Genomic DNA, 26,823 nt, shown 5'->3' with positions numbered 1-26,823 from the left:
ACGTTATATCTACAGCAGCTTTGATTGGACTGATCATGTCAACATCATACATCAACATCAAAATCTTAGCTAGCAGTCATCATCATGAATCAAGTCAATGATCTACTGGCAAATCCTTTTCAGTCCTTGTCAAATGAAGAGAAATTATGAAGCGAAATTATAGATGCTCATCGGCCATTGGACATAAACATTACACAACAAGTTGGGAATCGCAAATTCAACTATGAGCGGTTTGGAATGAATCCGTGGCTAACTGCAAGCATTGCAAAGCAATCACTAGCCTGCCATTCAGTGGAGTGGATGTGTGGTCCAAGTCTGGGTTTTAAGGGTATCTTTTCCAAGCTTAAAAGGATAAACATTAAATTTTGGCCAAGCTGTCAATCCAGCATGATTTCTGCCACTTTCAAATCAACTGGAAACTCTGAACTGGGAAATCTCAGAGTTCAAGAGAACTGGGAACTTGGAAAAAAATGAGCTCCGACTGGGAAAATACATTTTGAACGGTCATCCAACTCGGAATTCCAAGTCGGGAACTTGGGCCTCTTTCTAGAGCTCCGACCTGAAGATCACTAATGTCATGATTCAACCTTATTTTTTTCCAACTTCCCAGTTGTTTTGAAAGTGCCATAAATCCAGAGAATACCAGACTTTGATTACAAAAATTTGCCAACGAAGGACCGCTGCGCCATCTTCCTGTTCAAGTGAGCACAGCACAACAAGGTCCAAAAATATATTGTATGCCGCTGTATAAATGATGTAATATGCTAATATACTGTAGCTAAGAAAGTAATACTAAGTTTATGTTGTGTCCCTTATCCCCTAATAATTTCGCCTACTCTTCTGACTTGGTGGTGCACATGTAGCCTATTAATAAATGGATCACTAGTCACTTTAAATAATGCCACTTTAAATAATGCCACTTTAATAATGTTTACATATCTTACATTACTCATATCACATGTATACACCGTATTTTATACCATCTACTGCACCTTGCCAATGCCGCTCGCTCATCGATATACTTATATGTACATATTCTCATTCACCCCTTTAGATTTGTGTGTATTAGGTAGTTATTGGGGAATTGTTAGATTACTTGTTAGATATTACTGCACTGTCGGAACTAGAAGCACAAGCATTTCGCTACACTCGCATTAACGTCTGCTAACCATGTGTATGTGACCAATAAAAATTGATTTAATTATTGAAAGAGCTTTCATTGTCTGCTTATATGCCCCCTTTATTCATCCCTCGTTTCTGACTTAGTGTACAGGGAGTATACTGTAAAAACGGTCCGTGTTCTGAATTCTGTCCTTGTACATTTCAAAAGTGCTGAACAAATAGTTATATTGACTACATCCATCCTAGCTCGCTCATTAATGTCTTAATCGAAATTACGGATTGCTTCTTATCACTCGTCATCCCCTTATGCCATAGTTTGTACATCTCAATTGTCAGTAGAAACCACATTTGTTTAAGCAAGTCAGCCATAACAGCCATGTTTTTTAAAAAGGGAGTAAATGAGGCTGAAGGAACTGTTTCGCTGCCAGACAAGGCTCCGCTGATCTCCTGGTGTAGCAGTGGTAAGGTGTTGGGACTGCTGTTGGGGCAACTTTATGTAGGCCCTAACAGTTTGTGGGCACAGTTTGTCACTGTTATAGTCCAATTAATATATTGTTTAGTGTTGTGTTGTGTAGGGGCTTTGCTTGCATGCATAAAACATATATTTTTTTAATGTAGCACTGACTGTGCCAAATTAAGAAAACCATTGTTTTCGTCACTTTATTCAAACACACATAAAAAATACTATACACCAACCCACTTTGAGACTGTACCATGTTCCTCCTCCACAGACAGACCCATAAAGACCCATACCTGAGTTGGGGACGATGAGGTGCCCCCCTAGAGAGTTGAAGGAGCCCAGGGCGGTACAGGAGGGGTCCCTGGTACCGGTACGGAGCAGAGTCTGGGTTTGGGTCCTCCTCCCCATGGTGTCCCCATCCAGCAGGCAGTGGGGCAGCTTGGGGGACAGCTTAGAGGAGAAGTCAGACAGGTCCTCGGAGGGGGTGACCAGACCAGAGGAGTTGTAGACCTTGATCTTCAGGTTGGGCAGGGGGTCCAGGAGGGGGGAGTTGGTCATGGGGATCTTGTCGGCCACGTCGTGGAGGGCGTAGACAGGTCCACGGTACATGGCTGCCGCAGAGGTCAGGTCAGGGGGTGCCGTCAGAATGTCAGCTGGGGACAGGAGAGGACAACGGTGATGTCAGTGGTAAGACTATGGTGTAAGGAGAGGTGCAGTCAGACCAACACACCATCAGGACCAGTCAGTATTGACCTGTTAAAGGCCCAATGCAGCTGTTTTTATATCAATATAAAATATTTTCATGTGTAACAATGACCTTAATGGATTTCCATTGACAAAAAATTGCTTTTTATCAAAACACTTTCTCAAGCAAGACTTTTGCTGGGCTGTCTGGGAGTGGTCTGAGTGGGGAGGGGAAAACTGAAAATGTTCTGTTATTGGCAGAGAGGTTTGGAACTCTCTTTGTTATTGGTCTATTAACCAATTTACTGCCTGGTGATGTCAAGCCAAAACTCTCGCCCATGCAAACATGCTGATTAGAAGATCCTGTGTAGATTGTACAGGAAATAGCAAATGTTTTCACACTTTTACAGTGTTAGTTTTATCAGCTGTTGTTCAACATGATATGAAACAGGAAAAACAGATTTTTGACGGTACTGGGCTTTTAAGAGGCTTTGGGTAACATTTATTTTTAGCTTTCGGTTACATTGTTTGTGGGGTTACACGGCTGGTTTCAGCTCTCTCCTGCTTAAACTCTACTAAACTGTGTTGAGTTATGTGTTTACTTGACAGCTCTACACATAAACCGTGTGAAGAGTCCTGTTGCTCAGAGCTCCAGCCCTAACTATAGCTCTGCAGCACGGTGTGTCATAAGGAACAGATGGCATCATTATATAGCAGTTTACTTAACAGGTACACACATGAATATTCATGGTTGGTGTTGAGTGGGCCGGTGGGGACTGTTACAGTAACAGATTCTGTGTCTTCACACTGCTCCTCATCCTCTCTACCTTACACAGTGTAAGAGAAATTGAAATCATGTAAATATGTATTTACCACTATGGTAAATAGCTAGCGGTAGGATTTGAATAGTGAGCCTATTTGGACTCAAAATCAAAATCGACATTGTGTCGTCGTCATGCGGCGTGTTTACCTGAGGGCTGACGACAAGGCACAGAGAGGTAAATGAGGCACCTGTAGTGTGTTCTAATGTCTCTCTTTGTCTCTATTTCTCTCTAACAGCCAGGTGCAGGCTGCCATAGCAACCCGAGTTGGTTGATGTAAGCTGGAGGGGTCCTTGGAACTGGCATCTCTTTTTATCTCTCTCTCTGTCCATCGCCTGACTTAATAATCCCAGCCTAAATCTAACATCACCCTCTCCACCGAAATATCAAACTGTTCAAGCCACATGCCTCCGTCTCCCTACTTCCCCAGCCCCAACCTCTGTCCTCAACCCAGTCAATCCTGTCCTGACCAAATCTAATTACAGTTGAATACACCACACACAGAGAGACGTAATTAAGCCTTAATGATAGCTGCTAGATTGCCCTCCCTACCTACTTCCTAGTGACCGGCATTCTAATAGAGCCAGTCTCATCACTTCGCCCACACAAACATCCTGGGTAACCTTTCTCTGCTCCCACCTCATCTCATCTGCAGTCAAACACCACATCTGCATTCAGATCATTATCTCTGACACACATCCGCTTTCAGCGTGTCTGAGCCAATTAGGTCTGTCTGTCTCAGCAGGTTAATGATATGGGCAGAGAAGTCAACTTCCTGGTAGAGACCTCATCATTAACACATCACACAGCTAGGGAGGTTGTGCGACACTCATTTATCACCTGTTATTCTGATAACGAAAATACACAAACACACACACACACACACACACACACACACACACACACACACACACACACACACACACACACACACACACACCCCTCCTCCTGACTCCCACCTGTTCGGGCCGTCTTGATGCTGACGGGCTGGAAGCCCCCGTTGAGGGCCGAGGTGTCTATGATGTCAGAGTCAAAGTCGCGGTGGTTCTTCCTGTAGACGAACAGCGCCACGATGACGGAGATGACCAGACACATGATCACAGCGATGACGACGCCAACGTACAGTGCGACGTCGTCTGTACTGGGGGCAGCTGGGGGGTGAGAGAAGGCGTGAGAGAGAGAGAGAGAGTCTCTTTAAATCACCTCATAGGGCACATTTTAACTCCATTAGTCACGTGATAAGCAGTTGTATTATCAGTCTTCTAATAAAGACAGTATCGGTACCACAATATCAGTCACTCATCAACCTACTATGAATTAATTCTGGTCCACTATATACAATTCCACCTTTGCATCACATGCCCGTCTATAAAAAGACGTGTAGGTGTTGTTGGAACATATGCACTGCGCATGGAATGTTCAAGGACATAGTGAAATGTCAAACCCGTACTGGTCCAATGTCCTGATAATGACAGTTTAATGTGCCAGGAGTTTAGAGTTGAAATGAAGGGCAGATTAGATAGACAACATTACAGAGAGAGAGAGAGAGAGAGAGAGAGAGAGAGAGAGAGAGAGAGAGAGAGAGAGAGAGAGAGAGAGAGAGAGAGAGAGAGAGAGAGAGAGAGAGAGAAAGAAAGGGAAAGAGAGAGCTAGAGAGAGACTATAGAGGGGTGGGATATTGTATGACATGCATGAAAGCATTCTCCGTACCATGGTATGCATTACCATTAGCTCTGAATAACACAGTTACTACAGTACAGTAATAGCATAGATCAATGACACATCTGTGAAGCATAGGTTCTAACAAGCAGATCAAAAGCCTGCTTCAAAAAGATATGTCGGTCAGCTGTTAATTACAGGGATCTGTGATGGAGTACATACACTAACATTCCTCTATTTCTACGACTTTGTTCTCTCATTTCTCTGATAAGATCTAGAAATATATTTCTCCTTTCATCTCTCCCTCCCAGAGCTTTTCTTCCAGCTGGGGAATGGGTGATTTTAAGAGCAGAGGTTTGGTTCTGTTCATTCTAATGGCTGTGTGTGGAACCCAGACTGTAATGACAAGCCATCATTATAGTGGGACAGTAGAAGATGGATGGCCTTGGAAACAGTGTCAAAGCCTTTTGTGATGTTGGTAATTGTAAAGAATATCCTTCACTGTCAAAAAAACTGACATGTGAAAAATAGAGCCTTCTTTACAGGTGTCTAAATTCCACTGGAAAAGTGTGTGTGTGTGCGGGGGAGTGTGAGAGAGAGACAGAGAGGGAGAAAGACAGAGAAACTTAGAGGAGGGGGAGAGAGAGGGAGAAAGAGGGAGCGAAAGGACAGAGGGGAGGAACAACAGTAAGAGAGAGGCGAGAGAGAGGAAGAGAGACAGAAAGACAGACAGAGCAGAGAGAGGAGAGAGATTGAGTGAAAACCGAACAAGAACAAAGGATTTCAAGCCGTGTATGGTGAGATGTCGTGAGGGACAAATCAACACTAATAGATGGGAGTCCATAAATGATCAGTTATCAAAAGAGAACATCATGGTACAAAGGCTCAGATCAAAGACCCATTTGATGGCTTAATACTGTATGACTGGAAAATGGATTCCAAATGGTGTTGATCAATGTTGTACCAGTAGATGGCAGTATTATCCACAGCTCCAGCCCCCACAGCCATAAATCACAAACCGGTATGAACGTTGGACCATTTGCGTATATTAGCCTGATGTCTTTAAGTGATGCAGATGGCACTCAATCTGAGTCCTCTATTTTCACATGCAGGGGTGGGAGGAAGAAGGGGCAAGAGGGAGTACTTAGGCAGCAGAAGAAATGTTCTGGGAGAACGGAAAAGTATGGTAAATGGAAATATGCGCTGTAGGCTTTTTCTCCCATTACGTGCGCTGTGCCGTTCTGTCGTAGCATATAGGATGTCAGTGTTGTCTACAGTATCATAGTGCAGTGCTGCTGTCGAGTTCAGTCTTTCTGTCTGTTTGAGTATAGTCCTCCTCAGCTGGTTGGGCGTTCGTTCAGACAGTGTTTAAAGGCCCTAATCAGCGTCCAGGATCAAAGCAGTGCTGCCCACTGCCCTTCACACACACAGTGTAATGATGGTGTGCCAACACATTAATATCCTGAACGCAGCCCTGCCCCAGAGAAGAGCAGCCTTTTGACCCCGACATCATCTGAGTTGACCCAGCCATGACCCTGACATTATTTGTGTTTTTGCACTGTCTCTATGCACACTCACAGGACCCTACACACTCACGCACACTGACACTCCAACTCTCACACACACACACACACACACACACACACACACACACACACACACACACACACACACACACACACACACACACACACACACACACACACACACACACACACACACACACACACACACACACACACACACACACACACTTCATTTGCTCACACACACATAACATGCACACACATTTATACTGATTCTACACACACACGCTCACATACAATCATCATAATACACTGCTGCTACTCTGTTTATCAAATATCCTGATGCCTAGTCACCTTATCCCTATGCATATCTACTGTACCTCTATCACTCCAGTATCCCTGCACATTGTAAATATGGTATTGGAACTGACCCTGTATGTAGTATGCTAACTTACTTTATCATGTTCTTCTTATTTCTTATTTTTATTTCTCGTGTGTTTTTGTTCTACCTTATGTTATGTTTAGTACTACATCGATATTGAATACAATTACTGAATTGTTGGGTTTAGAGCTGGCACGTGTGCACGTGACATTAAAACTTGAAACATCAGACAGGAAGATAAATTGACAATGGCTCGCTTTTTAAAGGGAAACACTTAAGCTTTTAGTGGCCATTTCACAAATTACATCTTGGGTTAGGAAGGTTATGTATTTGCCATAAGTGCACAGCGCCATGCGAACACTAGGATTAAAACGCCACAATTCAATAACAGATGATGTTACTTTGGTTGAAGGTTTATGAATGCATGAATATGGCAGATGCCGTGTGGTGATTCCAGTACGCGGGCATTTTAAGACCTTCACTTCTTTCAACCCCAATCAGCTCACCCTATGCAGCCCTCAGTATATCCCTTATCTGAACATAGACATCACATTAAAGACAGCAGATTCTCCATAGATACATATGTTAGGCCACTAATCCCCACTCTGACACACAGCAGAGGAGAGAACAAAACAGCCAGAATCAAATGATGAAACTCTGAAAATGTAATTTCACTGTGCTCCCTTTGCCAAGCTCCCCTGCAGTTATTTAACATATATCCACCTTCGAAGAATCTCCTATCCGTGCTTTGATGATAAAGGCAGCAACCTGCTAAGTGTGAGCATTAAAATGTATCACTTAGATTAATACATCTCTTTGAACACAAGCAACTGTCGGAAAAGGAGAAAAATCAAACACTTCCTTTTCTACGTAGAGGCGGAGCCCGAGAAAGAGGTAAAAGAGAGAGCGAGAGCAGACATAGAGGTGTAATATTTCTGGCAGACTCTGTGTCTCAGTCTTGGATGGACTCAACTAATTTAAAAAAATTGACCACCTGACCATAGAGGTCTAGAATCTTAAGAACAGTTTGCAGTTCTCCCATAGAGATGTCCTAAAAGAGACTTATAGCCAGATGACAACAACCTGTACATCCAGGCAAGACAACATCAACACTGTCTGTGAATCATTATTACAGATGACTGGGAAAACAGAGAGAGACAATCCAGGAGGAATAACATCGTTGTGGATGGCATACCAGAGTCTTCACATGAGACCTGGACGGAGTGTGAGGAGAAAGTCAGAAAAATGTTCACTGAAAAGCTGCAGATCAGAGGAAGATTGAGGTGGAGCGCGCCCACAGGTCTGGAAAACCTGCAACCAACCCAGGTGACAGACCCAGGCTAATAGTGGTCAAGTTCCTAAGGTTTAAGAACAAGATGGCTGTTCTGGAGAGAGTCAAGAACTTGAGAGGAACCAACATCTTCCTTAATGAGGACTACTCGAAAGATTTACACCAGAGGCGGAAATAACTTATCCCAGCGATGAAAGCTGCCAGAGAGCGTGGGGACATTGCTTACATCCACTACAACAGGCTCATTGTCCCCCCTCCCTCCCAAAGGGAGGAACACTCTTTCCTAACTCTTTCCATGACATTCAGGGCATTTGGAAAAGTATTCAGACCTCTTGACTTTTTCCACATTTTGTTCCGTTACAGCCTTATTCTAAAACTGATTAAATATTTGTTTTCCCTCATCAATCTACACACAATACACCATAATGACAAAGTAAAAACAGGTTTTAAGAAATGTTTGCAAATGTATTCAAAATAAAAAAGAGAAATACATTATTTACATAAGTATTCAGACCATTTGCTAAGAGACTCGAAATTGAGCTCAGGTGCATCCTGTTTCCATTGATCATCCTTGAGATGTGTCTACATCTTGATTGGAGTCCACCTGTGGTGAATTCAATTGATTGGACATGATTTAGAAAGATTACACACCCATCTATATATGATCCCACAGTTGACAGTGCATGTCAGAGCAGAAACCGAGCAATGAAGTCGAAGGAATTGTCTGTGGAGCTCCAAGACAGGATTGTGTCAAGGCACAGATCTGGGGAAGGGTACCAAAACATTTCTGCAGCATTGAAGGTCTCCAAGAACACAATGGCCTCCATCATTCTCAAATGGAAGCCTGCTTGGATGACAGCCTGCTTGGAGTTTGCCAAAAGGCACCTAAAGGACACCCAGAGCATGAGAAACAAGATTCTATGGTCTGATGAAACGAAGATTGAACTCTTTGGCCTGAATGCCAAGTGTCACGTCTGAAGGAAACCTGGCACCATCCCTGCTGTGAAGCATGGTGGTGGCAGCATCATGCTGTGGAGATGTGTTTCAGCGGCAGGGACTGGGAGACTAGTCAGGATTGAGGGAAAGATGAACGGATCAAAGTACAGAGAGATCCTTGATGGAAACCTGCTTCAGAACACTTAGGACCTCAGACTGGGGTGAAGATTCACCTTCCAGCAGGACAATGACCCTGAGCACACAGCCAAGACAAGGCAGGAGTGGCTTCAGGACAACTCTCTGAATGTCCTTGAGTGGCCCAGCCAGAGCCTGGACATCCAACCTGACAGAGCTTGAGAGGATCTGCAAATAAGTATGGGAGAAACTCCCCAAATACAGGTGTGCCAAGCTTGTAGCATCCTACCCAAGAAGACTCAATGTTGTAATCACTGCCAAAGGTGCTTCAACAAAGTACTGAGTAAAGGTTCTGAATACTTACGTAAATGTGATATTTCAGTTTATTATTGATACATTTGCAAACATTTCTAAAAACCTGTTTTGGCTTTTTTATTAATGTGTGTAGATTAGATTTTTTCATCCTTTTTAGAATAAGGCTGTAACATAACAAAATGTGGAAAAAGTCAAGGGGTCAGATTTTTTTCCGAATGCACTGTAGACTGACCTGGTGAATCCAGGTGAAAGCTATGATTCTTTTGTGATGTCACTTGTTAAATCCACTTCAGTCAGTGTAGATGAAGGGAAGGAAACAGGTTAAAGAAGGATTTCTAAGCCTTGAGACAATTGAGACATGGACTTTGTATGTATGCCATTCAGAGGGTGAATGGGCAATACAAAAGATTTAAGTGCCTTTGAACGGGGTATGGTAGAAGGTGCCAGGCACACCAGTTTGAGTGTGTCAAGAACTGCAACGTTGCTGGGTTTTTCACACTCAACAGTTTCCCATGTGTATCAAGAATGGTCCACCACCCAAAGGACATCAAGCCAACTTGACACAACTATGGGAAGCATTGGAGTCAACATGGCCAGCATCCCTGTGGAACGCCTTCGACACCTTGTAGAGCCCATGTGAATTATGGCTGTTCTGAGGGCAAAAGGGATGCAACTGAATATTATGAACGTTTTCACTCGGTGTATGTAGCCTTAGAAATAAGATTCATGAAATCAATAACTTGCTAAGATCAGATAACTTTCATATATTGTCCATCTTTGAGACTCACTTAGAGAATTCCTTTGATTATACAGCAGTAGCAATACAAGGATATAACATCTATAGAAGAGACAGAAATGCCTATGGAGGAGGTGTTGCTGCATATATTCAGAGCCCTATTCCTGTAAAGTTTGGATAGGATCTCATGTCTAATGCTGTTGAAGTGTTGTGGTTGCAGGTTCACCTGCCTCATCTAAAGCCTATTATTTTGGGGTGATGCTATAGGCCACCAACTGCTAACATTCATTATCTGGATATGTGTGCAATTCTTGATAATTTGTGTGATTTTAACAGAGAGTTGTATTTTTCATGAAACTGTCCACTCAAGAGGAAGCTACTCATTATAACCAGTGTCTGTAATCTAGTTCAGGTTATTAATCAACCTACCAGGGTATATGCAAACAGTACAGGAACTATATCATCCACGTGTATTGATCACATTTTCACCAATGCTGTAGAGCTCTGCTCTGAAGCTGTATCCATACACATTGGATGTGCTGACCATAATATAGTGTCCATATCTAGAAGGCAAAGTTCCAAAGGCTGGGCCTAAAATAGTGTATAAGAGATCATACAAAGCTTTTGTACTTACTTTGAATAGTGTAATGTTAGCTAGCTACATAGTTGTCTTTGTATCAAAGATAAAGGTAAGCTAAAGGTAAACGCAGCCATTGCTAGCTAGCCAACTCTAGCAGCTAGCAGTACTGTATCATTTTTAGTCAATAAGATTTTTGCAACGTAAGCTTAACTTTCTGAACTTTCGAGACGTGTAGTCCACTTGTGTAGCTAGCAGGACTGACTTTGTGTTAGCTAGTCAATGTTTAATCACTTCTGCATTATGAAAGGAACTAGACACGAACACGTATGATCCATTGGTAGTTTGTTGTAACCAAGTATTGGTGCTAACATTGTGTATTGGTGCTAACCGTGTGTTATTGGATGCTAGCATGCTAGTTAGCTACGGCGTCATAGAACACGGTGCACTGGGTGGGTTTCACGGAAGAATACTGTACCAAGTTATCTAGCTGAATAAACTAAGTTTGAGCCTATTCCTGGAAACATTGAACCACTGTAGTTTACATCAATTATATTTCTAAAGTGGAAGTTGGAAAAGTTATATGAGTGTTTCAGTGAATGGTTAGTGAGGGAGGCCCTGCGCTCTCGCTTCCCCAGTTGTTTAGTTCATTTTCATTCCAATCTCCTTTGCATTAGCATAGCCTCTCCTGTAGCCTGTCAACTATGTGTCTGTCTATCCCTGTTCTCTCCTCTCTGCACAGGCCACACAAACGCCTCACACCGCGTGGCCGCTGCCACTCTAACGTGGTGGTCCCAGCGCGCACGACCCACGTGGAGTTCCAGGTCTCCGGCAGCCTCTGGAACTGCCGGTCTGCGGCCAACAAGGCAGAGTTCATCTCAGCCTATGCTACCCTCCAGTCCCTTGACTTCTTGGCGCTGACGGAAACATGGATTACCACAGAAAACACTGCTACTCCTACTGCTCTCTCCTCGTCTGACCACGTGTTCTCGCATACCCGAGAGCATCTGGTCAGCGGGGTGGTGGCACTGAAATCCTCATCTCTCCCAAGAGGACATTCTCTCTTTCTCCCCTGACCCATCTGTCTCATCTCCTCATTTGAATTCCATGCTGTCACAGTCACTAGTCCATTCAAGCTTAACATCCTTATCATTTATCGCCCTCCAGGTTCCCTTGGAGAGTTCATCAATGAGCTTGACGCCTTGATAAGTTCCTTTCCTGAGGATGGCTCACCCCTCACAGTTCTGGGTGACTTTAACCTCCCTACGTCTACCTTTGACTCATTTCTCTCTGCCTCCTTCTTTCCACTCCTCTCCTCTTTTGACCTCACCCTCTCACCGTCCCCCCCTACTCACAAGGCAGGCAATACGCTTTACTAGATGCTGTTCTTCTACTAATCTCACTGCAACTCCCCTCCAAGTCTCCGACCACTACCTTGTATCCTTTTCCCTCTCGCTCTCCTCCAACACTACTCACTCTGCCCCTACTCAGATGGTATTGCGCCGTCGCAACCTTCGCTCTCTCCTGCTACTCTCTCCTCTTCCATCCTATGATCTCTTCCCTCTGCTCAATCCTTCTCCAACCAATCTCCTGATTCTGCTTCCTCAACCCTCCTCTCCTCCCTTTCTGCATCCTTTGACTCTCTATGTCCCCTATCCTCCCGGCCGGCTCGGTCCTCCCCTCCTGCTCCGTGGCTTGACGACTCATTGCGAGCTCACAGAACAGGGCTCCGGGCAGCCGAGCGGAAATGGAGGAAAACTAGCCTCCCTGCGGACCTGGCATATTTTCACTCCCTCCTCTCTACATTTTCTTCCTCTGTTTCTGCTGCTAAAGCCACTTTCTACCACTCTAAATCCCAAGCATCTGCCTCTAACCCTAGGAAGCTCTTTGCCACCTTCTCCTCCCTCCTGAATCCTCCTCCCCCTCCCCCCTCCTCCATCTCTGTGGATTACTTTGTCAACCATTTTGAAAAGAAGGTTGACGCCTTTCGATCCTCGTTTATTAAGTCAAACGACACCGCTGGTCCTGCTCACATTGCCCTACCCTATGCTTTGACCTCTTTCTCCCCTCTCTCTCCAGATGAAATCTTGCGACTTGTGACGGCCGGCCGCCCAACAACCGGCCCGCTTGACCCTATCCCCTCCTCTCTTCTCCAGACCATTTCCGGAGACCTTCTCCCCTACCTCACCTCGCTCATCAACTCATCCTTGACCGCTGGCTACGTCCCTTCCGTCTTCAAGACAGCGAGAGTTGCACCCCTTCTCAAAAAACCTACACTCGATCCCTCTGATGTCAACAACTACAGACCAGTATCCCTTCTTTCTTTTCTCTCCAAAACTCTTGAGCGTGCCGTCCTTGGCCAGCTCTCTTGCTATCTCTCTCAGAATGACCTTCTTGATCCAAATCAGTCAGGTTTCAAGACTGGTCATTCAACTGAGACTGCTCATCTCTGTGTCACGGAGGCTCTCCGCACTGCTAAAGCTAACTCTCTCTCCTCTGCTCTCATTCTTCTAGACCTATCTGCTGCCTTTGATACTGTGAACCATCAGATCCTCCTCTCCACCCTCTCTGAGTTGGGCATCTCCGGCGCGGCTCACTCTTGGATTGCTCCTACCAGGTGGCGTGGTGAGAATCCGTCTCCGCACCACGTGTTCTCACCACTGGTGTCCCCCAGGGCTCAGTTCTAGGCCCTCTCCTATTCTCGCTATACACCAAGTCACTTGGCTCTGTCATATCCTCACATGGTCTCTCCTATCATTGCTACGCAGACGACACACAATTCATCTTCTCCTTTCCCCCTTCTGATAACCAGGTGGTGAATCGCATCTCTGCATGTCTGGCAGACATATCAGTGTGGATGACTGATCACCACCTCAAGCTGAACCTCGGCAAGACGGCGCTGCTCTTCCTCCCGGGGAAGGACTGCCCGTTCCATGATCTCGCCATCACAGTTGACAACTCCATTGTGTCCTCCTCCCAGAGTGCTAAGATCCTTGGCGTGACCCTGGACAACACCCTGTCGTTCTCCGCTAACATCAAGGCGGTGACCCGATCCTGTAGGTTCATGCTCTACAACATTCGCAGAGTACGACCCTGCCTTACACAGGAAGCGGCGCAGGTCCTAATCCAGGCACTTGTCATCTCCCGTCTGGATTACTGCAACTCGCTGTTGGCGGGACTCCCTGCCTGTGCCATTAAACCCCTACAACTCATCCAGAACGCCACAGCCCGTCTGGTGTTCAACCTTCCCAAGTTCTCTCACGTCACCCCGCTTCTCCGCACACTCCACTGGCTTCCAGTTGAAGCTCGCATCTGCTACAAGACCATGGTGCTTGCCTACGGAGCTGTGAGGGGAACGGCACCTCCGTACCTTCAGGCTCTGATCAGTCCCTACACCCAAAGAAGGGCACTGCGTTCATCCACCTCTGGCCTGCTCGCCTCCCTACCTCTGTGGAAGCACAGTTCCTGCTCAGCCCAGTCAAAACTGTTCACTGCTCTGGCACCCCAATGGTGGAACAAGCTCCCTCACGACGCCAGGACAGCGGAGTCAATCACCACCTTCCGGAGACACCTGAAACCCCACCTCTTTAAGGAATACCTGGGATAGGATAAAGTAACCCTTCTAATTCAACTAATTCAACTCCATCTTTCATTGAATCAGATGGCTCGTTTATCCCAAAATCTTTTGATTTTAATGCCAATTACTTTAATGACTATTTCATTGGCAAAGTAGGAAAACTTAGGCATGAAATGACAACAACAAATGTGAGCCATCATATTCATGCAAAAAATACCTAACAATGAAGGGAAAGCATTGTAATTTAGATTTAGTGCGGGTGAGGCGGAAAAATTATTGTTGTGAATCAATAATTAGAAACCAACTTGTATTGAAAACTTAGATAGAAAAATGTTTGTCCTCAGACATGGAGGGAAGTCAAAGTAATTCCGCTACCCAAGAATTGGAAAGCACCCTTTACTGGTTCTAACAGCCGACCAATCAGCTTGCAGCTGACTCTTAGCAAACTTTTGGAAAGAATTTGACCAGGTAAAATGCTATTTCTATGTAAACAAATTAACAAAAGACTTTCAGCATACTTATAGCGAGGGGCACTCAACATGTACTGCACTGACACAAATGACAGATGATTGGTTGAAAGAAATTGATAATAAGAAGATTGTGAGAGCTGTATTGTTAGATTTCAGTGCAGCCTTTGATATTATTGATATACATAACCTATTGTTGAAAAAATTGATGTTATGGTTTTTCAACCTCTGCCATATTGTGGATTCAGAGCCATCTATCTAATAGAACTTAGGTTTTCTTTAATGGAATGTTAAACATGTAAAGTGTGGTGCACCGCAGGGCAGCTTTCTTGATCCTTTACTCTTTTCTATTTTTTACCAATGATCTGCCACTGGCATTAAACAAAGCCTGTGTGTGTATTTAGTGAAATCAATGCAGCTCTAAACAGAGTTTCTGTCAGTTTTAGAATGGCTCGCTAGTAATAAACTAGTCCTGAAAATCTCTAAAACTAAGAGCATTGTATTTGTTACAAATCATTCACAAAGTTCTAGACAGCTGAATCTGATGATGAATAATGTGGCTGTTGATCAAGTTGAGGAGGCTACATTACTTTGTGTTACCTTGAATTGTAAACTGTCATGGTTGATTCAATGGTTATAAAGATGTGGCACTGACACACATACTTACCCCACCAGACATGCCACCAAGGGTCTTTTCACAGTCCCCAAATCCAGAACAAATTCAAAAAATGTACAGTATTGTATAGAGCCATGATTGCATGGAACTCCCTTCCATCAAAGATTACTAAAGTGATCAGCAAACACAACGCCTCTCCCCTATTTGACCTAGATATTGTGTGTATATACTGATATGTAGGCTATGTGTGACGTTTTACATTTATGTAATTCTGTCCTTGAACTGTTCTTGTCTTGTCTATTAATATTCAGTATTATTTCATGTTTCATGTTTTGTGGGGACCCCAGGAAGAGTAGGTGCTGCTATCGTAACAGCTAATGTGGATCCTAATAAAATACCAAATACCAAATCCCTGTGGACTGGGGTAAGACAGTGGCAGGCTGGCAGCGTAGAGACAATGAGCACCAACATGGTAGAAGGGCACTACCAGCCAAGGGTAAGAGGGCCAGTCAGGGCGAAAACAGATAGTCAGGCAGCCACGGTATGCGATACGAGAGAGAGCAGAGAGACAGAGAGGTAGAGAGAGGGAGCTACCACAGGAGGCTAGGGGGAGTGAAAGAAGGAGTGTGAGGCATGGCAGGGTACAGGGCAGTGATTATGGAGGACAATGGGAAATAAGGTTGACACTTTATTTGGCAGGGTATATATAAGGTCTTTATGCGCTGTCATCTGACCAAATAACTATGTAAAAACATCATTGTGAATAAGAAAGTGGAGCAACGTTTGCAAATGCCTGGTTGTTAGATGCTTGTTATGCAGATACTGTAAAGACCTCATGCATATACCTCGCCATTCAAGTGTGTCTCGTGAAAAAAAAGAACTAAAAAGGAATGAATACATAAATAAAAACAATAACTCACATGGATATCCCAAATCAATCTTGTCTTTGTTGAATTCAGAGGACTTCTGATAAAAGGAACCTTGGGGAGAGGAGGGAGAGGGGGAGGAGGTGGGACGGGAGGATGAAAATCAAATTTAAAAGAAACAGAAAAACAAACAATGCAACAGAGAAGGCATGAGGAATGATGGCACAGGGAAACAATCTCTCTTGATTTGGACGCTCCCCTCTCCTCTCTCAGTCTCTATGGGCCGTGCGTGGAGAGAGGGATGAGGGGCGTTGGAGGAGAGGAGAGGAAGAGAGGAGGAGGGCCTGTGGGGAGGTGGTGTTATCCATCAGTGGCATGGGTTTAGTGCTTTAGCAGCACTAGCGAATGGCTGTGGGGAGAGGAGGAGAGGAGGAAGGGAGAGGAGGAGAGGAGGAATGGAGAGGAGGATGGGAGGAGCAGCTAGCTGAGGCTGATAGACAGCAGGAGAATGGCAGGGTCAATAGCACCGACAGCGCTGCATCTGTCACAGCTGGGCTGGGGAATCACCTCCCACATTAGAGGTGGAGGGGTAGAGGGATGGTCGAGCTGTATGAGGGAAGGTCAAAATGGAAATGACTGAACACACCACACATATCCATACTGTGTTGACACTTGCTGTGCTTTAAAGGCCTAAACACAACGCAACAAAAACAATAAACACCCCAGAGAACACACACTAAACACACACAGACACGTTTCCAGGAACACACACAGTCACACGCATCACTCCGTCACCTGGGACATACACAAACAGACAAACAATGAGCTCCTGATGGAGAGGAAGAGGGGGGATAGGTAGACAAGTCAATGGACAGTCAAATCTATAGTGTGATAGATGGGGCGAGTGTGTACATGTAATCAGACTGAGGAGACCGAGACAGAGAGCCGGGGGAGTTGACTGTCAGAACAGGCCTAAATGATGGGACCTCCGGACCCATCCTGCTTAGTTATATTCATGCTGAGTGAGTCTGTTGCCACTGTAAAAACCTGATTTAGCTAGAGCTTACTAAAGGAAACCAACGCTATAGGCCCAGTTTCTATTGGGGCTATTCTTTCAACGTGACATCGCTGAGCTGTGGACGAAAGAGGGTGGTGCTCCTACTGGAAATCATTGTCTATTTTTCAGTCATTTATTCAGATGCTTCCTGAATAGTAATATGACTGGTTTCTACATCTGCGTCCCCAACAACAGGCATGGCTGGCTAAAGTAGTCTTTATAATTGATTGATTCCCATAGGTACTGTATCTTAGCGACAGTTGAAGTCGGAAGTTTAGATACACGTTAGCCAAATACATTTAAACTCAGTTTTTCACAATTCCTGACATTTAATCCTAGTACAAATTCCCTGTCTTAGGTCAGTTAGGATCACCACTTTATTTTAAGAATGTGAAATGTCAGAATAATAGTAGAGAGAATGATTTATTTCGACTTTTATTTCTGTCATCACATTCCCAGTGGGTCAGAAGTTTTCATAAACTCAATTAGTATTTGGTAGCATTGCCTTTAAATTGTTTAACTTGGGTCAAACGTTTTCGGGTAGCCTCCCACAAGCTTCCCACAATAAGTTGGGTGAATTTTGGCCCATTCCTCCTGACAGAGCTGGTGTAACTGAGTCAGGTTTGTAGGCCTCCTTGCTCGCACACACTTTTTCAGTTCTGCCCACAAAATGTCTATAGGATTGCGGTCAGATCTTTGTGATGGCCACTCCAATACCTTGACTCTGTTGTCCTTAAGCCATTTTGTCACAACTTTGGAGGTATGCTTGGGGTCATTGTCCATTTGGAAGACCCGTTTGCGACCAAGCTTTAACTTCCTGACTGATGTCTTGAGATGTTGCTTCAATATATCCACATAATTTTCCATCCTCATGATGCCATCTATTTTGTGAAGTGCACCAGTACCTCCTGCTGCAAAGCACTCCCACAACATGATGCTGCCACCCCCATGCTTCACGGTTGGGATGGTGTTCTTCCCCCTTTTCTCCCCCTTTTTCCTACAAACATAATGATGGTCAATATGGCCAAACAGTTCTATTTTTGTTTCATCAGACCAGAGGACATTTCTCCAAAAAGTACGATCTTTGTCCCCATGTGCAGTTGCAAACCATATTCTGGCTTTTTTATGGCGGTTTGGAGCAGTGGCTTCTTCCTTGCTGAGCGGCCTTTCAGGTTATGTCGACATAGGACTCGTTTTACTGTGGATATAGATACTTTTGTACCTGTTCCCTCCAGCATCTTCACAAGGTCCTTTGCTGTTGTTCTAGGATTGATTTGCACTTTTCGCACCAAAGTACGTTCATCTCTAGGAAACAGAACGTGTCTCCTTCCTGAGCGGTATGACGGCTGCGTGGTCCCATGGTGTTTATACCTGCGTACTATTGTTTGTACAGATGAACGTGGTACCTTCAGGTGTTTGGAAATTGCTCCCAAGGATGAACCAGACTTGTGGAGGTCTACCATTTTTTTCTGAGGTCTTGGCTGATTTCTTTTGATTTTCCCATGATGTCAAGCAAAGAGGTACTGAGTTTGAAGGTAGGCCTTGAAATACATCCACAGGTACACCTCCAATTGACTCAAATGATGTCAATTAGCCTATCAGAAGCTTCTAAAGCCATGACATCATTTTCTGGAATTTTCCAAGCTGTTTAAAGGCACAGTCAACTCAGTGTATGTAAACTTCTGACCCACTGGAATTGTGATACAGTGAATTATAAGTGAAATAATCTGTCTGTAAACAATTGTTGGAAAAATTACTTGTGTCATGCACAAAGTAGATGTCCTAACCGACTTGCCAAAACTATAGTTGGTTAATAAGAAATTTGGGGAGTGGTTGAAAAACGAGTTTAATGACTCCAACCTAAGTGTATGTAAACTTCCGACTTCAACTGTACATATTTAACATGGAATTATGCAGAAGACTCTTCCATTCCCAAAACGACTACAATTAGACATATACTAATGTTGTTGTCTAGCCCTATCTATTTTAGTGGTAAATGTAGATTATATTACATAAAACTATATAATTCAGCAAAAAAATAAAATAAAAAATACAAGCCTTGAGGTAAATATAATACAATGTAGTGATATTTCACAGTGTCTGGTGTTTGATAAGAATAAAGGCTGTCTTAGACCTTGTGCTGCAGTCAGCCCTACCCTTTCTACAGATCGATATGTCAACAAAATGTCATCTGTCTGAGAGCAGAGTTACCACAGCCTTGGAAAACAACATCAGAATCAACTAAGACAGGCCGAAAGAGAGAGAGAGAGAAAGAGAGAAAGAGAGAGAGAGGGGGGGTAGAGAGAAAAAGCGAGAGAGAGCGCACAAACACATGAGGAACAGAGGGTCAAACTACCTTCACATTGAACTCACCACTAAGGACGGTTAGATCTACTGTTACTACAGTGAATGTCTGACCCCTTTATTCATCTATCCTTCAATATTTAGCACCGTTTCCAGAATAAAGGTTATAAATAAGCAACATTTATAAAATACCCTTTCCATTTGATGACGCGTATATAGTAGCAATTCAGGGTGAGCAACATTGCTATTCGTCTGACTAATTAGTTCATCAAATCAATCAGATGGATTACATTTTGCAGTGTTTAAAATGAATTCAAAGAACTAAAAATGAGATCAAACTGGAATGGAATCTGAGGGTATCTATTAGTGCTGATCCCAGACCAGTGTAGAGAGAGGAAGATCAGGGAGCGAGGTGAGTTCAGATTGCACACATCTTCCATTCCCAATCATATTTTCCATAATGTGAGCTTTTAGATAATGGGCCGCTCTCCTAACTGTGGGTGGAGATGGTTATTAGCGTTGACATAAGTGGATTCACCCTCTTAGCTTTCCTAAAATCAATCCAGGGAACGATCCTAAATCTATATGGATATGGGTTTATATTCTCTGCAAACTGGCCATTAATCTAACAGAGAACTAATGCTTCTGCAATGGGCTTAGTCTGGGAAAGAGAGAGGGAGAGGGGGAGAGGGAAAGAGAGAGGGAGAGGGGGAGAGGGAGAGAGAAAGAGGGAGAGAGAGATGGAAGGAGAGGGAGCTTCACGAGGGCTTCACATAAATTAAAAAAAGGCTGAAGAAATGTTTGTTCCATTTCAAAGCTGCTATTTGAATTATTTCACCTGCATTTAAAACAACAGATCAACCACAATTTCAGTGTGACAAAGTTGTATATATACAGCTTATCCATCTTGCTAAATATGCACTAGTAATCAGTAAATGTACCGTTGTTTGTATTCATTACATTAGTGGCATTCACATAATCTGGATCATACCAGTCAGACATAGGTACAATCTACATATTATGATGGAATGTGGTGATTATATAGGTTATAGAGCAGCTATATCTGCATCATTTACAAGTGTATTGGCTACTGTACAACATATCATATTAGTGGAATGCATGTGACCATCTGCATCCTATACGGCACAGGACATGTAAAGACTGTCTGGGTTCCATTAGTGTCATAGAGAACATCTGGAATGTCTGCATGGTGTTATTGGAGTATGGTGACTGTCTGGGTTCTATTAGTGTCACACTGGAACCGTAGAGGAACCAGAGGCAGTGTGTGGGCTTCTCACCCTAAAGACTTTATTAGGAATGGAGTGATTTAAAAAAGACTCGCCCCTTACTTTTAATTTGACAAGAGCACTCTTTCTCCTGCCTACAGCGCTCTCCCCCTTTCTCTCTCTCTTTCTCTCCCTCCCTCTCAGAATTAGCAGATAAGCACGACTTCAAAGTGGAAAAGGTTTTACCCTGTGAGTCTGCAGCACACAGAACAAAGCAGCTAAAAGCTACAGTATGTTTCCAATCTCTGCAGCTCTCTGAATGTATAATAAGGGAAAAGAAGGCAAGATTGTTGGCTCAACTGAACTGTGTGTTTCTCGCTCTCCCCCAAAAAACTTCTCAAAGAGCATTTCTCCGCCTACGGAAAATCTCTAGCGGTCCGACCACAAGCTGGGTTTAGGCTGTGTTTTCAAGAGGAGTTAAGAGCAAAACAATAACATTTATAGAATGATTGCAGAGCACTAGGAGGAAACGGCAGGAAATTCTAGTGCCTTTCCCCCCACTTTTAATACTTCTAAAATGTTGCGAGAGAGCTACAGGGAAACAAATACTAGCCTGCTTGTCAACACATATAATTGGGCGTTCAGGAAAAGCAGCATGTCTGTGCCTGTGTGACATTGGGGCTCCCAATTTTCCTCTCATTGGACCGATGGAATCCCGTGCTTTTTAAATTAGAGCAGCAATCACAGTAGCTCAGCAATTATGAGCTTCCCTGTAAGTACATTATAATCACTTATCATTATTTTAAATATAGCTCCTGAATGCCCACTCTGTGACAAGGGTAATAGCTTACAGTAATGCTGCCTGGTGGTGTGGTGACGAGGCTGTTGTTTAACACACACTGACTATTCTAGATGTACTCTCTAGGGCCCAGGGCGGAACAAAGATACACATTGTCTCCTGTCTTTGTGTAATTTTACTCCAAAACAGCAGAGAGTGTGCGTGACGGAAAGAGAAAAAGTGTGTGTGTGTGTGTGAGTGGTAAGTGTATGTTAGTGCAAGGATGTGAATGTAAGTGTGAAACAGCGGAGAGAAAGGGATACAGGAGAAGTGGGTGGAGGTGTCTTATGGGAGTGCAGTGAGAAACAGGACGGCTCCTAACCACACAGACAGACAGACAGACAGACAGACAGACAGACAGACAGACAGACAGACAGACAGACAGACAGACAGACAGACAGACAGACAGACAGACAGACAGACAGACAGACAGACAGACAGACAGACAGACAGACAGACAGACAGGGATCACGTAATAATGCATTGGGTTCCTACAGAGGCAGACAGAGGAGGGTAGGATAGAGTGGGGATGGTAATCATGTACTGTACTCACTCTGCATACACAGGCCATCGGTGCAGTTCTTGGACTGAAGCACCATGCCCTCACAGTCCTTCCCCCCGTTTTTGGGCGCCGGGGCGCTGCACTCCCTCCTCCTCCAGTGGGTACACTCTGTCCCACACGTGGACCATTTACTCCACTCTGTCCACAGACCATCCACTAACACACAGAGGGGAGGGAGGGAGGGAGGGAGTGGGGGGCGGGGGGCATGGTGGTGGGGAGGGAGGGAGAGAGGGAGGGAGGGTGAGAAGGCATGGAGGGTGGGAGTGAGAGTGTGTGAGATTGGGTGCATGAGTGTGTGACAATTAGTGGGAAAGAAACGGGGTGGGGTGGAGTGGAGTGGGGTGGGGAAGAGTGAGAGTAAGAATGATAGATATCTATATTTATGAAAATATATAGTGCTCTGTTTGTGTTGTCCAGTAAATTGCACTCCCCTGCTCCATAAGGGTTGTGACAAGTGGCGCAGTAACTACCTGGGCATAGTGGGTTGCATGCCAGCTTCTGAATGCCTTGCCCGTCACAGATGGCACCCCCGTTGAGCGGTGCTGGGTTGGTGCAGCTCCGCGTGCGCTTCTGGTAGCCTCGGCCACAGCGACTGTTACACACCGTCCACTCTGTCCATGTTGACCAGGCGCCATTCACTGTAGAAAAACCCCAACAACATCGGAAAACAACATGTTTAACAATTTAGCAAATACAATCGTTGTCCTTTTTATAGTGGCATTGAGGGAATCTTGGAGAATGTGAGTGTTTTCCACCAGCCCTTTTTTGCTCGAATGAACATGGCATTGAAGAATCTGTAGTACACTTGGGTTCTCCCCTGTTAGCACTGTTCATTAGTTAGCTATGTGAACAGGCTATTCTGGCTGCTGTATTTCCCATCTTCTGAATCCCTCAAATCCTTTCTTCCTTTCCTCCAATTCCATCTGCGTCTCAGTCGAAATCCAGAGCAGAATGACAGTGGGTTGTGTGGCTGAGAACACGACTGTGGCATTTCAGATGTGAGGAGCTGGAGGCCCCTCAGAGCTTACGATGAGTGAAGCCCCAAGCATCAGACTCCACGGGAGCAGAGCCAAAGCCCTGCCTTTCTTCACTGTCTCTTTCTTTCCTTCTGGGGTTTATTACTCTTCCTCATTCTCTGTCTCTCTCTTTCTCTTTCCATCCATCCCTCTCTCTGCGTGTCCTCCCCAGCCCTTTCCCAGATTCCTTGTTGTGGTGCAGGCTGGAAACCCACTGGGCTGGTCTGTCTCCTCTGGTAACGAGGGAACCTCTCTCTCTCCCTCTCTGTCTCTCCCTCTCTCTGTCTCTGTGTGTTTGTGTGTATGCCTGCATACAGGGGAGGGGGACGGGGAAGAGGGACTGACGCAATCCAGGCAGAGAAAGTGGCTTCTGGTGTATTCTTTTAAGGATGAGCCAACATCAAAGCTGTCTTCCGGCGCACTCCCTCAATCCTCCCAGACTGCATTAGTGAAGGGAAAAGCCTAGCAGGGACAGCGACCCCAGTCCCTGAAGACCCCAAAGTCTGCTGACACACACACACACACACACACACACACACACACAGTTGCTCTACTTCACCCTCATACTGGACTCATCTAAGCCACACATGGTGCTCTCGCCTGTAAGAACGGACAACTAAAGTAGATAAATTAACAAATAGGACACCAACAATAACTTAGGACTCCCTAATCCCCCATAATCCTCCATGGCAGGGCCAGTGTGTGTGATTCATGGATGATGTGCTGTACTGGGAGACACTGGAGGGATGGAAGGAGAGATGGATTTGAAACCTGACCCTGGTGACATCATCAATTCCTGCAAACCTCCACCCATTCTGGTCCAGTTTTCTGCGTGTGTGTCGTGTGTGTGCGCTCACTCCCACGTGCGTGTTTTTGTGTAGGAGGTTTAAGGCTATAAAACAGCCTCGTGTCTGTTAGCTGATGATTAGCTAGACTGACAGACTGAGAGACTGATTTAATAACTTGAGGTTTAGCCACTTCACATGCTGGGTGGGGGTAGTTACGTTCCTCCTAGGGTGGAAGAAGTCCTGAGGCCTGAATGTCTCTGCTGTCACGCGTGTCTAATCCCCTAAGGGGGGACTGGGGAGCAGAGAGGTACAGTGGTTATCAGGACTCAGGCGAGGGTGAGGATAAGGAGGGGTGAGGATTCCTGGACTAGCCTCTCCATTCAAAGACTTATCACAACCTGACAGGTTCCAGCTACACTGAACAAAAATATAAATGCAACATTCTACAATTTTAAAGATTTTACTGAGTTACAGTTCATATAAGGAAATCAATCAACTGATATAAACTCATTAGGCCCTAATCTATAGATTTCACGTGACTGGGAATACAGATATGCATCTGTTGCTCACAGATACCTTAAGAAAAATCCCCACCAGTCGCCTCATGCAGTGCAACTTTAGAAGGCTGTTACAGTTAACGTGTCACGGTGAGAGTTGATTGTTACCGTAGACAATGACTGTTGCCGTGGTACTGCGTCTCTTGGCGACGATGTTCTTGGCGACACAGGTGTAGTTAGCGGTGTCAGACAGTCTGGCCTGTTTGATGATCAGGTTATGGTCGATGGTGATGTAGAAGTTACGGTCATCAGCGGGGTCGATGATCTCCTCGTTCTTCAGCCACTCCACCTGGGAGGGAGGGGCAGAGACAGAAAGAGGGAGGGAGGGAGGGGCAGAGACAGATAGAGGGAGGGAGGGAGGGAGGGAGGGAGGGAGGGAGGGAGGGAGGGAGGGAGGGAGGGAGGGAGGGAGGGAGGGAGGGAGGGAGGGAGGGAGGGAGACAGAAAGAGAGAGAGAGAGAATGAAAGAATGAGAAAAGAAGAAAGAAAGATAAAGAGAGAGAGACCATGAATAATGCTCCTCAGTGAGGAACAGTAGACATCAAAACTAGTCGGTAAGAGCAGACATGAAACTGGGACGGCACGGCAGTCAGACACGTTAACCTGATTTCCTCTGGAATAAATCACAAGGAAGTGTTTAAAGGGTTTAAAGACATTTTCTTCTCTTTGTCTCCCATTCACCTCTCCAATAAAGCTCAAGTCCAGGATTACAGCAACACTGTTTATGTCTCTGAGGCCTGTGTCTTTCTATAAAAAGCTATCATGTTCTCTTTTCATTTCCCCAGAACAGAACAAAGTAATACTGTATTGTCAGACAGCGAGAGGAAAGGAAATTCATTGCTATTTTTGGAACTGCAAAGCTCCTTGACCTTTCCTTATGAATTTCAGTTTTTTTCTCCAAATGATACAGATATTGAACTCCTGATAATATCAGAAAACAGGGAACCGTGTGGGGCTTTTATTTGACCGTAAATCACAGAAACACTTTTCTTCACCTCATCCTCCTCGGGTGTGAAGGCTGGGCCTCAGGCAGAGAGACCGGTCCGCTTTACACAGACAGACAGACAGACAGACAGACAGACAGACAGACAGACAGACAGACAGACAGACAGACAGACAGACAGACAGACAGACAGACAGACAGACAGACAGACAGACAGACAAAGGCAGTTTCAAAGACTTCTTCACACTTATCCTCTGAATTGTCTAACTGTTTTCTCTCGAGAAAAGACATCCTGTGTGTAGTCAGAGTCAGGGAATGCATTGAGTGCACAGGGAGAGGTGAACAGCACGGGAGACATCTCTGTGCATTGTGCTTCCTCCTGACAAGCAGACGATGCCAGATAAAGTCAGAGGAGGCCTGGGAGAGATAACAAGTATGTTTGGCTGGCCATTGTCTAAGAACTATTGGAGGACACTTGATCTACACCTCAGGGAACTGAAGAAACTCTCCCATATGAACCTGCCAAGACTAAAGAATCTGTGGGTGCTAGTCTAAGTGACTGCAGTGAAATGACTTAAGAGCCAAGTGCCTGGTGTTAGAATAGGTGGGTGTACTGTGGTCTTCGAGTGATAAGACCTGCGTTTTTCTTCTGATTGTTATAAAACCAGCATCACGATGACTGTCTCACTAAACAAGATGGACAGATTGTGATACAGGTGAGATAGAAGTCATCACTAGCATCACTAGCATCTGCAGTGTCTGAAGATGACAGATATCACGACTACACCATCAAAGAGGGTCCTGCTTGTATAGAGCCGCCTGACTGCCTGCCTGCCTGCCTGCCTGCCTGCCTGCCTGCCTGCCTGCCTGCCTGCCTGCCTGCCTGCCTGCCTGCCTGCCTGCCTGCCTGCCTGCCTGCCTGCCTGCCTGCCTGCCTGCCTGCCTGCCTGCCTGCCTCCCTGCCTGCCTGCACCCCTATCCTGCAACAGCAGTACAGAGAGACTTAAGGCAGAGCTACTTTCAAAACTCTAGCTAGCAGCAATGAACGCCAGCTTAAAACTCCCACTCAAACTGAATGCATCCGTCATAAACATAATACCACTCCAGAACAGACGCAGACCCGTGGTGACAGATTCACATCAAAAGAGAACGGAAAAACAATTAGCAGCAGAGCTCGGTCTCAAACTTCTGTATGCTCAACGTCGTATTTCTCTGCTGATATGTTGCTTATGAGTGTTTTCCTCCATAAACATTTATCAGGCAAATCAATCGCATGGAGCGCAGTGGTTAGGGCTCCCTCCCCTGCTGTCTGGCTCGTCAGTGAAATTAAGCCCAGGCTCTTGTACTCCACAGCACAACAAT

General features: G+C 44.9%; 1 protein-coding gene across 3 annotated transcripts in view; it reads right to left on the bottom strand.

The window, feature by feature from the left end:
• The window catches only part of unc5cb (unc-5 netrin receptor Cb), a 170,680-nt gene that overhangs the window by 13,665 nt on the left and 130,192 nt on the right, over positions 1 to 26,823 (bottom strand). The window contains exons 5-10 of one of the 3 annotated variants that reach the window (XM_014130002.2): positions 24,627 to 24,807; positions 22,628 to 22,795; positions 22,149 to 22,313; positions 16,225 to 16,284; positions 4,047 to 4,238; positions 1,876 to 2,235 (exon numbers count right to left, since the gene is read on the bottom strand). In XM_014130002.2, the coding sequence (XP_013985477.1) occupies positions 1,876 to 2,235; positions 4,047 to 4,238; positions 16,225 to 16,284; positions 22,149 to 22,313; positions 22,628 to 22,795; positions 24,627 to 24,807 (1,126 nt within the window). The remainder of the gene's footprint in view (positions 1 to 1,875; positions 2,236 to 4,046; positions 4,239 to 16,224; positions 16,285 to 22,148; positions 22,314 to 22,627; positions 22,796 to 24,626; positions 24,808 to 26,823) is intronic. The other 2 variants (XM_014130008.2, XM_014130023.2) reach the window with 2 other exon arrangements.

The sequence above is a fragment of the Salmo salar genome, chromosome ssa01 (genome assembly GCF_905237065.1).
Source record: "Salmo salar chromosome ssa01, Ssal_v3.1, whole genome shotgun sequence".
Classification (NCBI taxonomy): domain Eukaryota; kingdom Metazoa; phylum Chordata; class Actinopteri; order Salmoniformes; family Salmonidae; genus Salmo; species Salmo salar.
The sequence above is the reverse complement of the archived record's forward strand: the minus strand, read 5'-3'. Positions and strand labels throughout refer to the sequence as shown.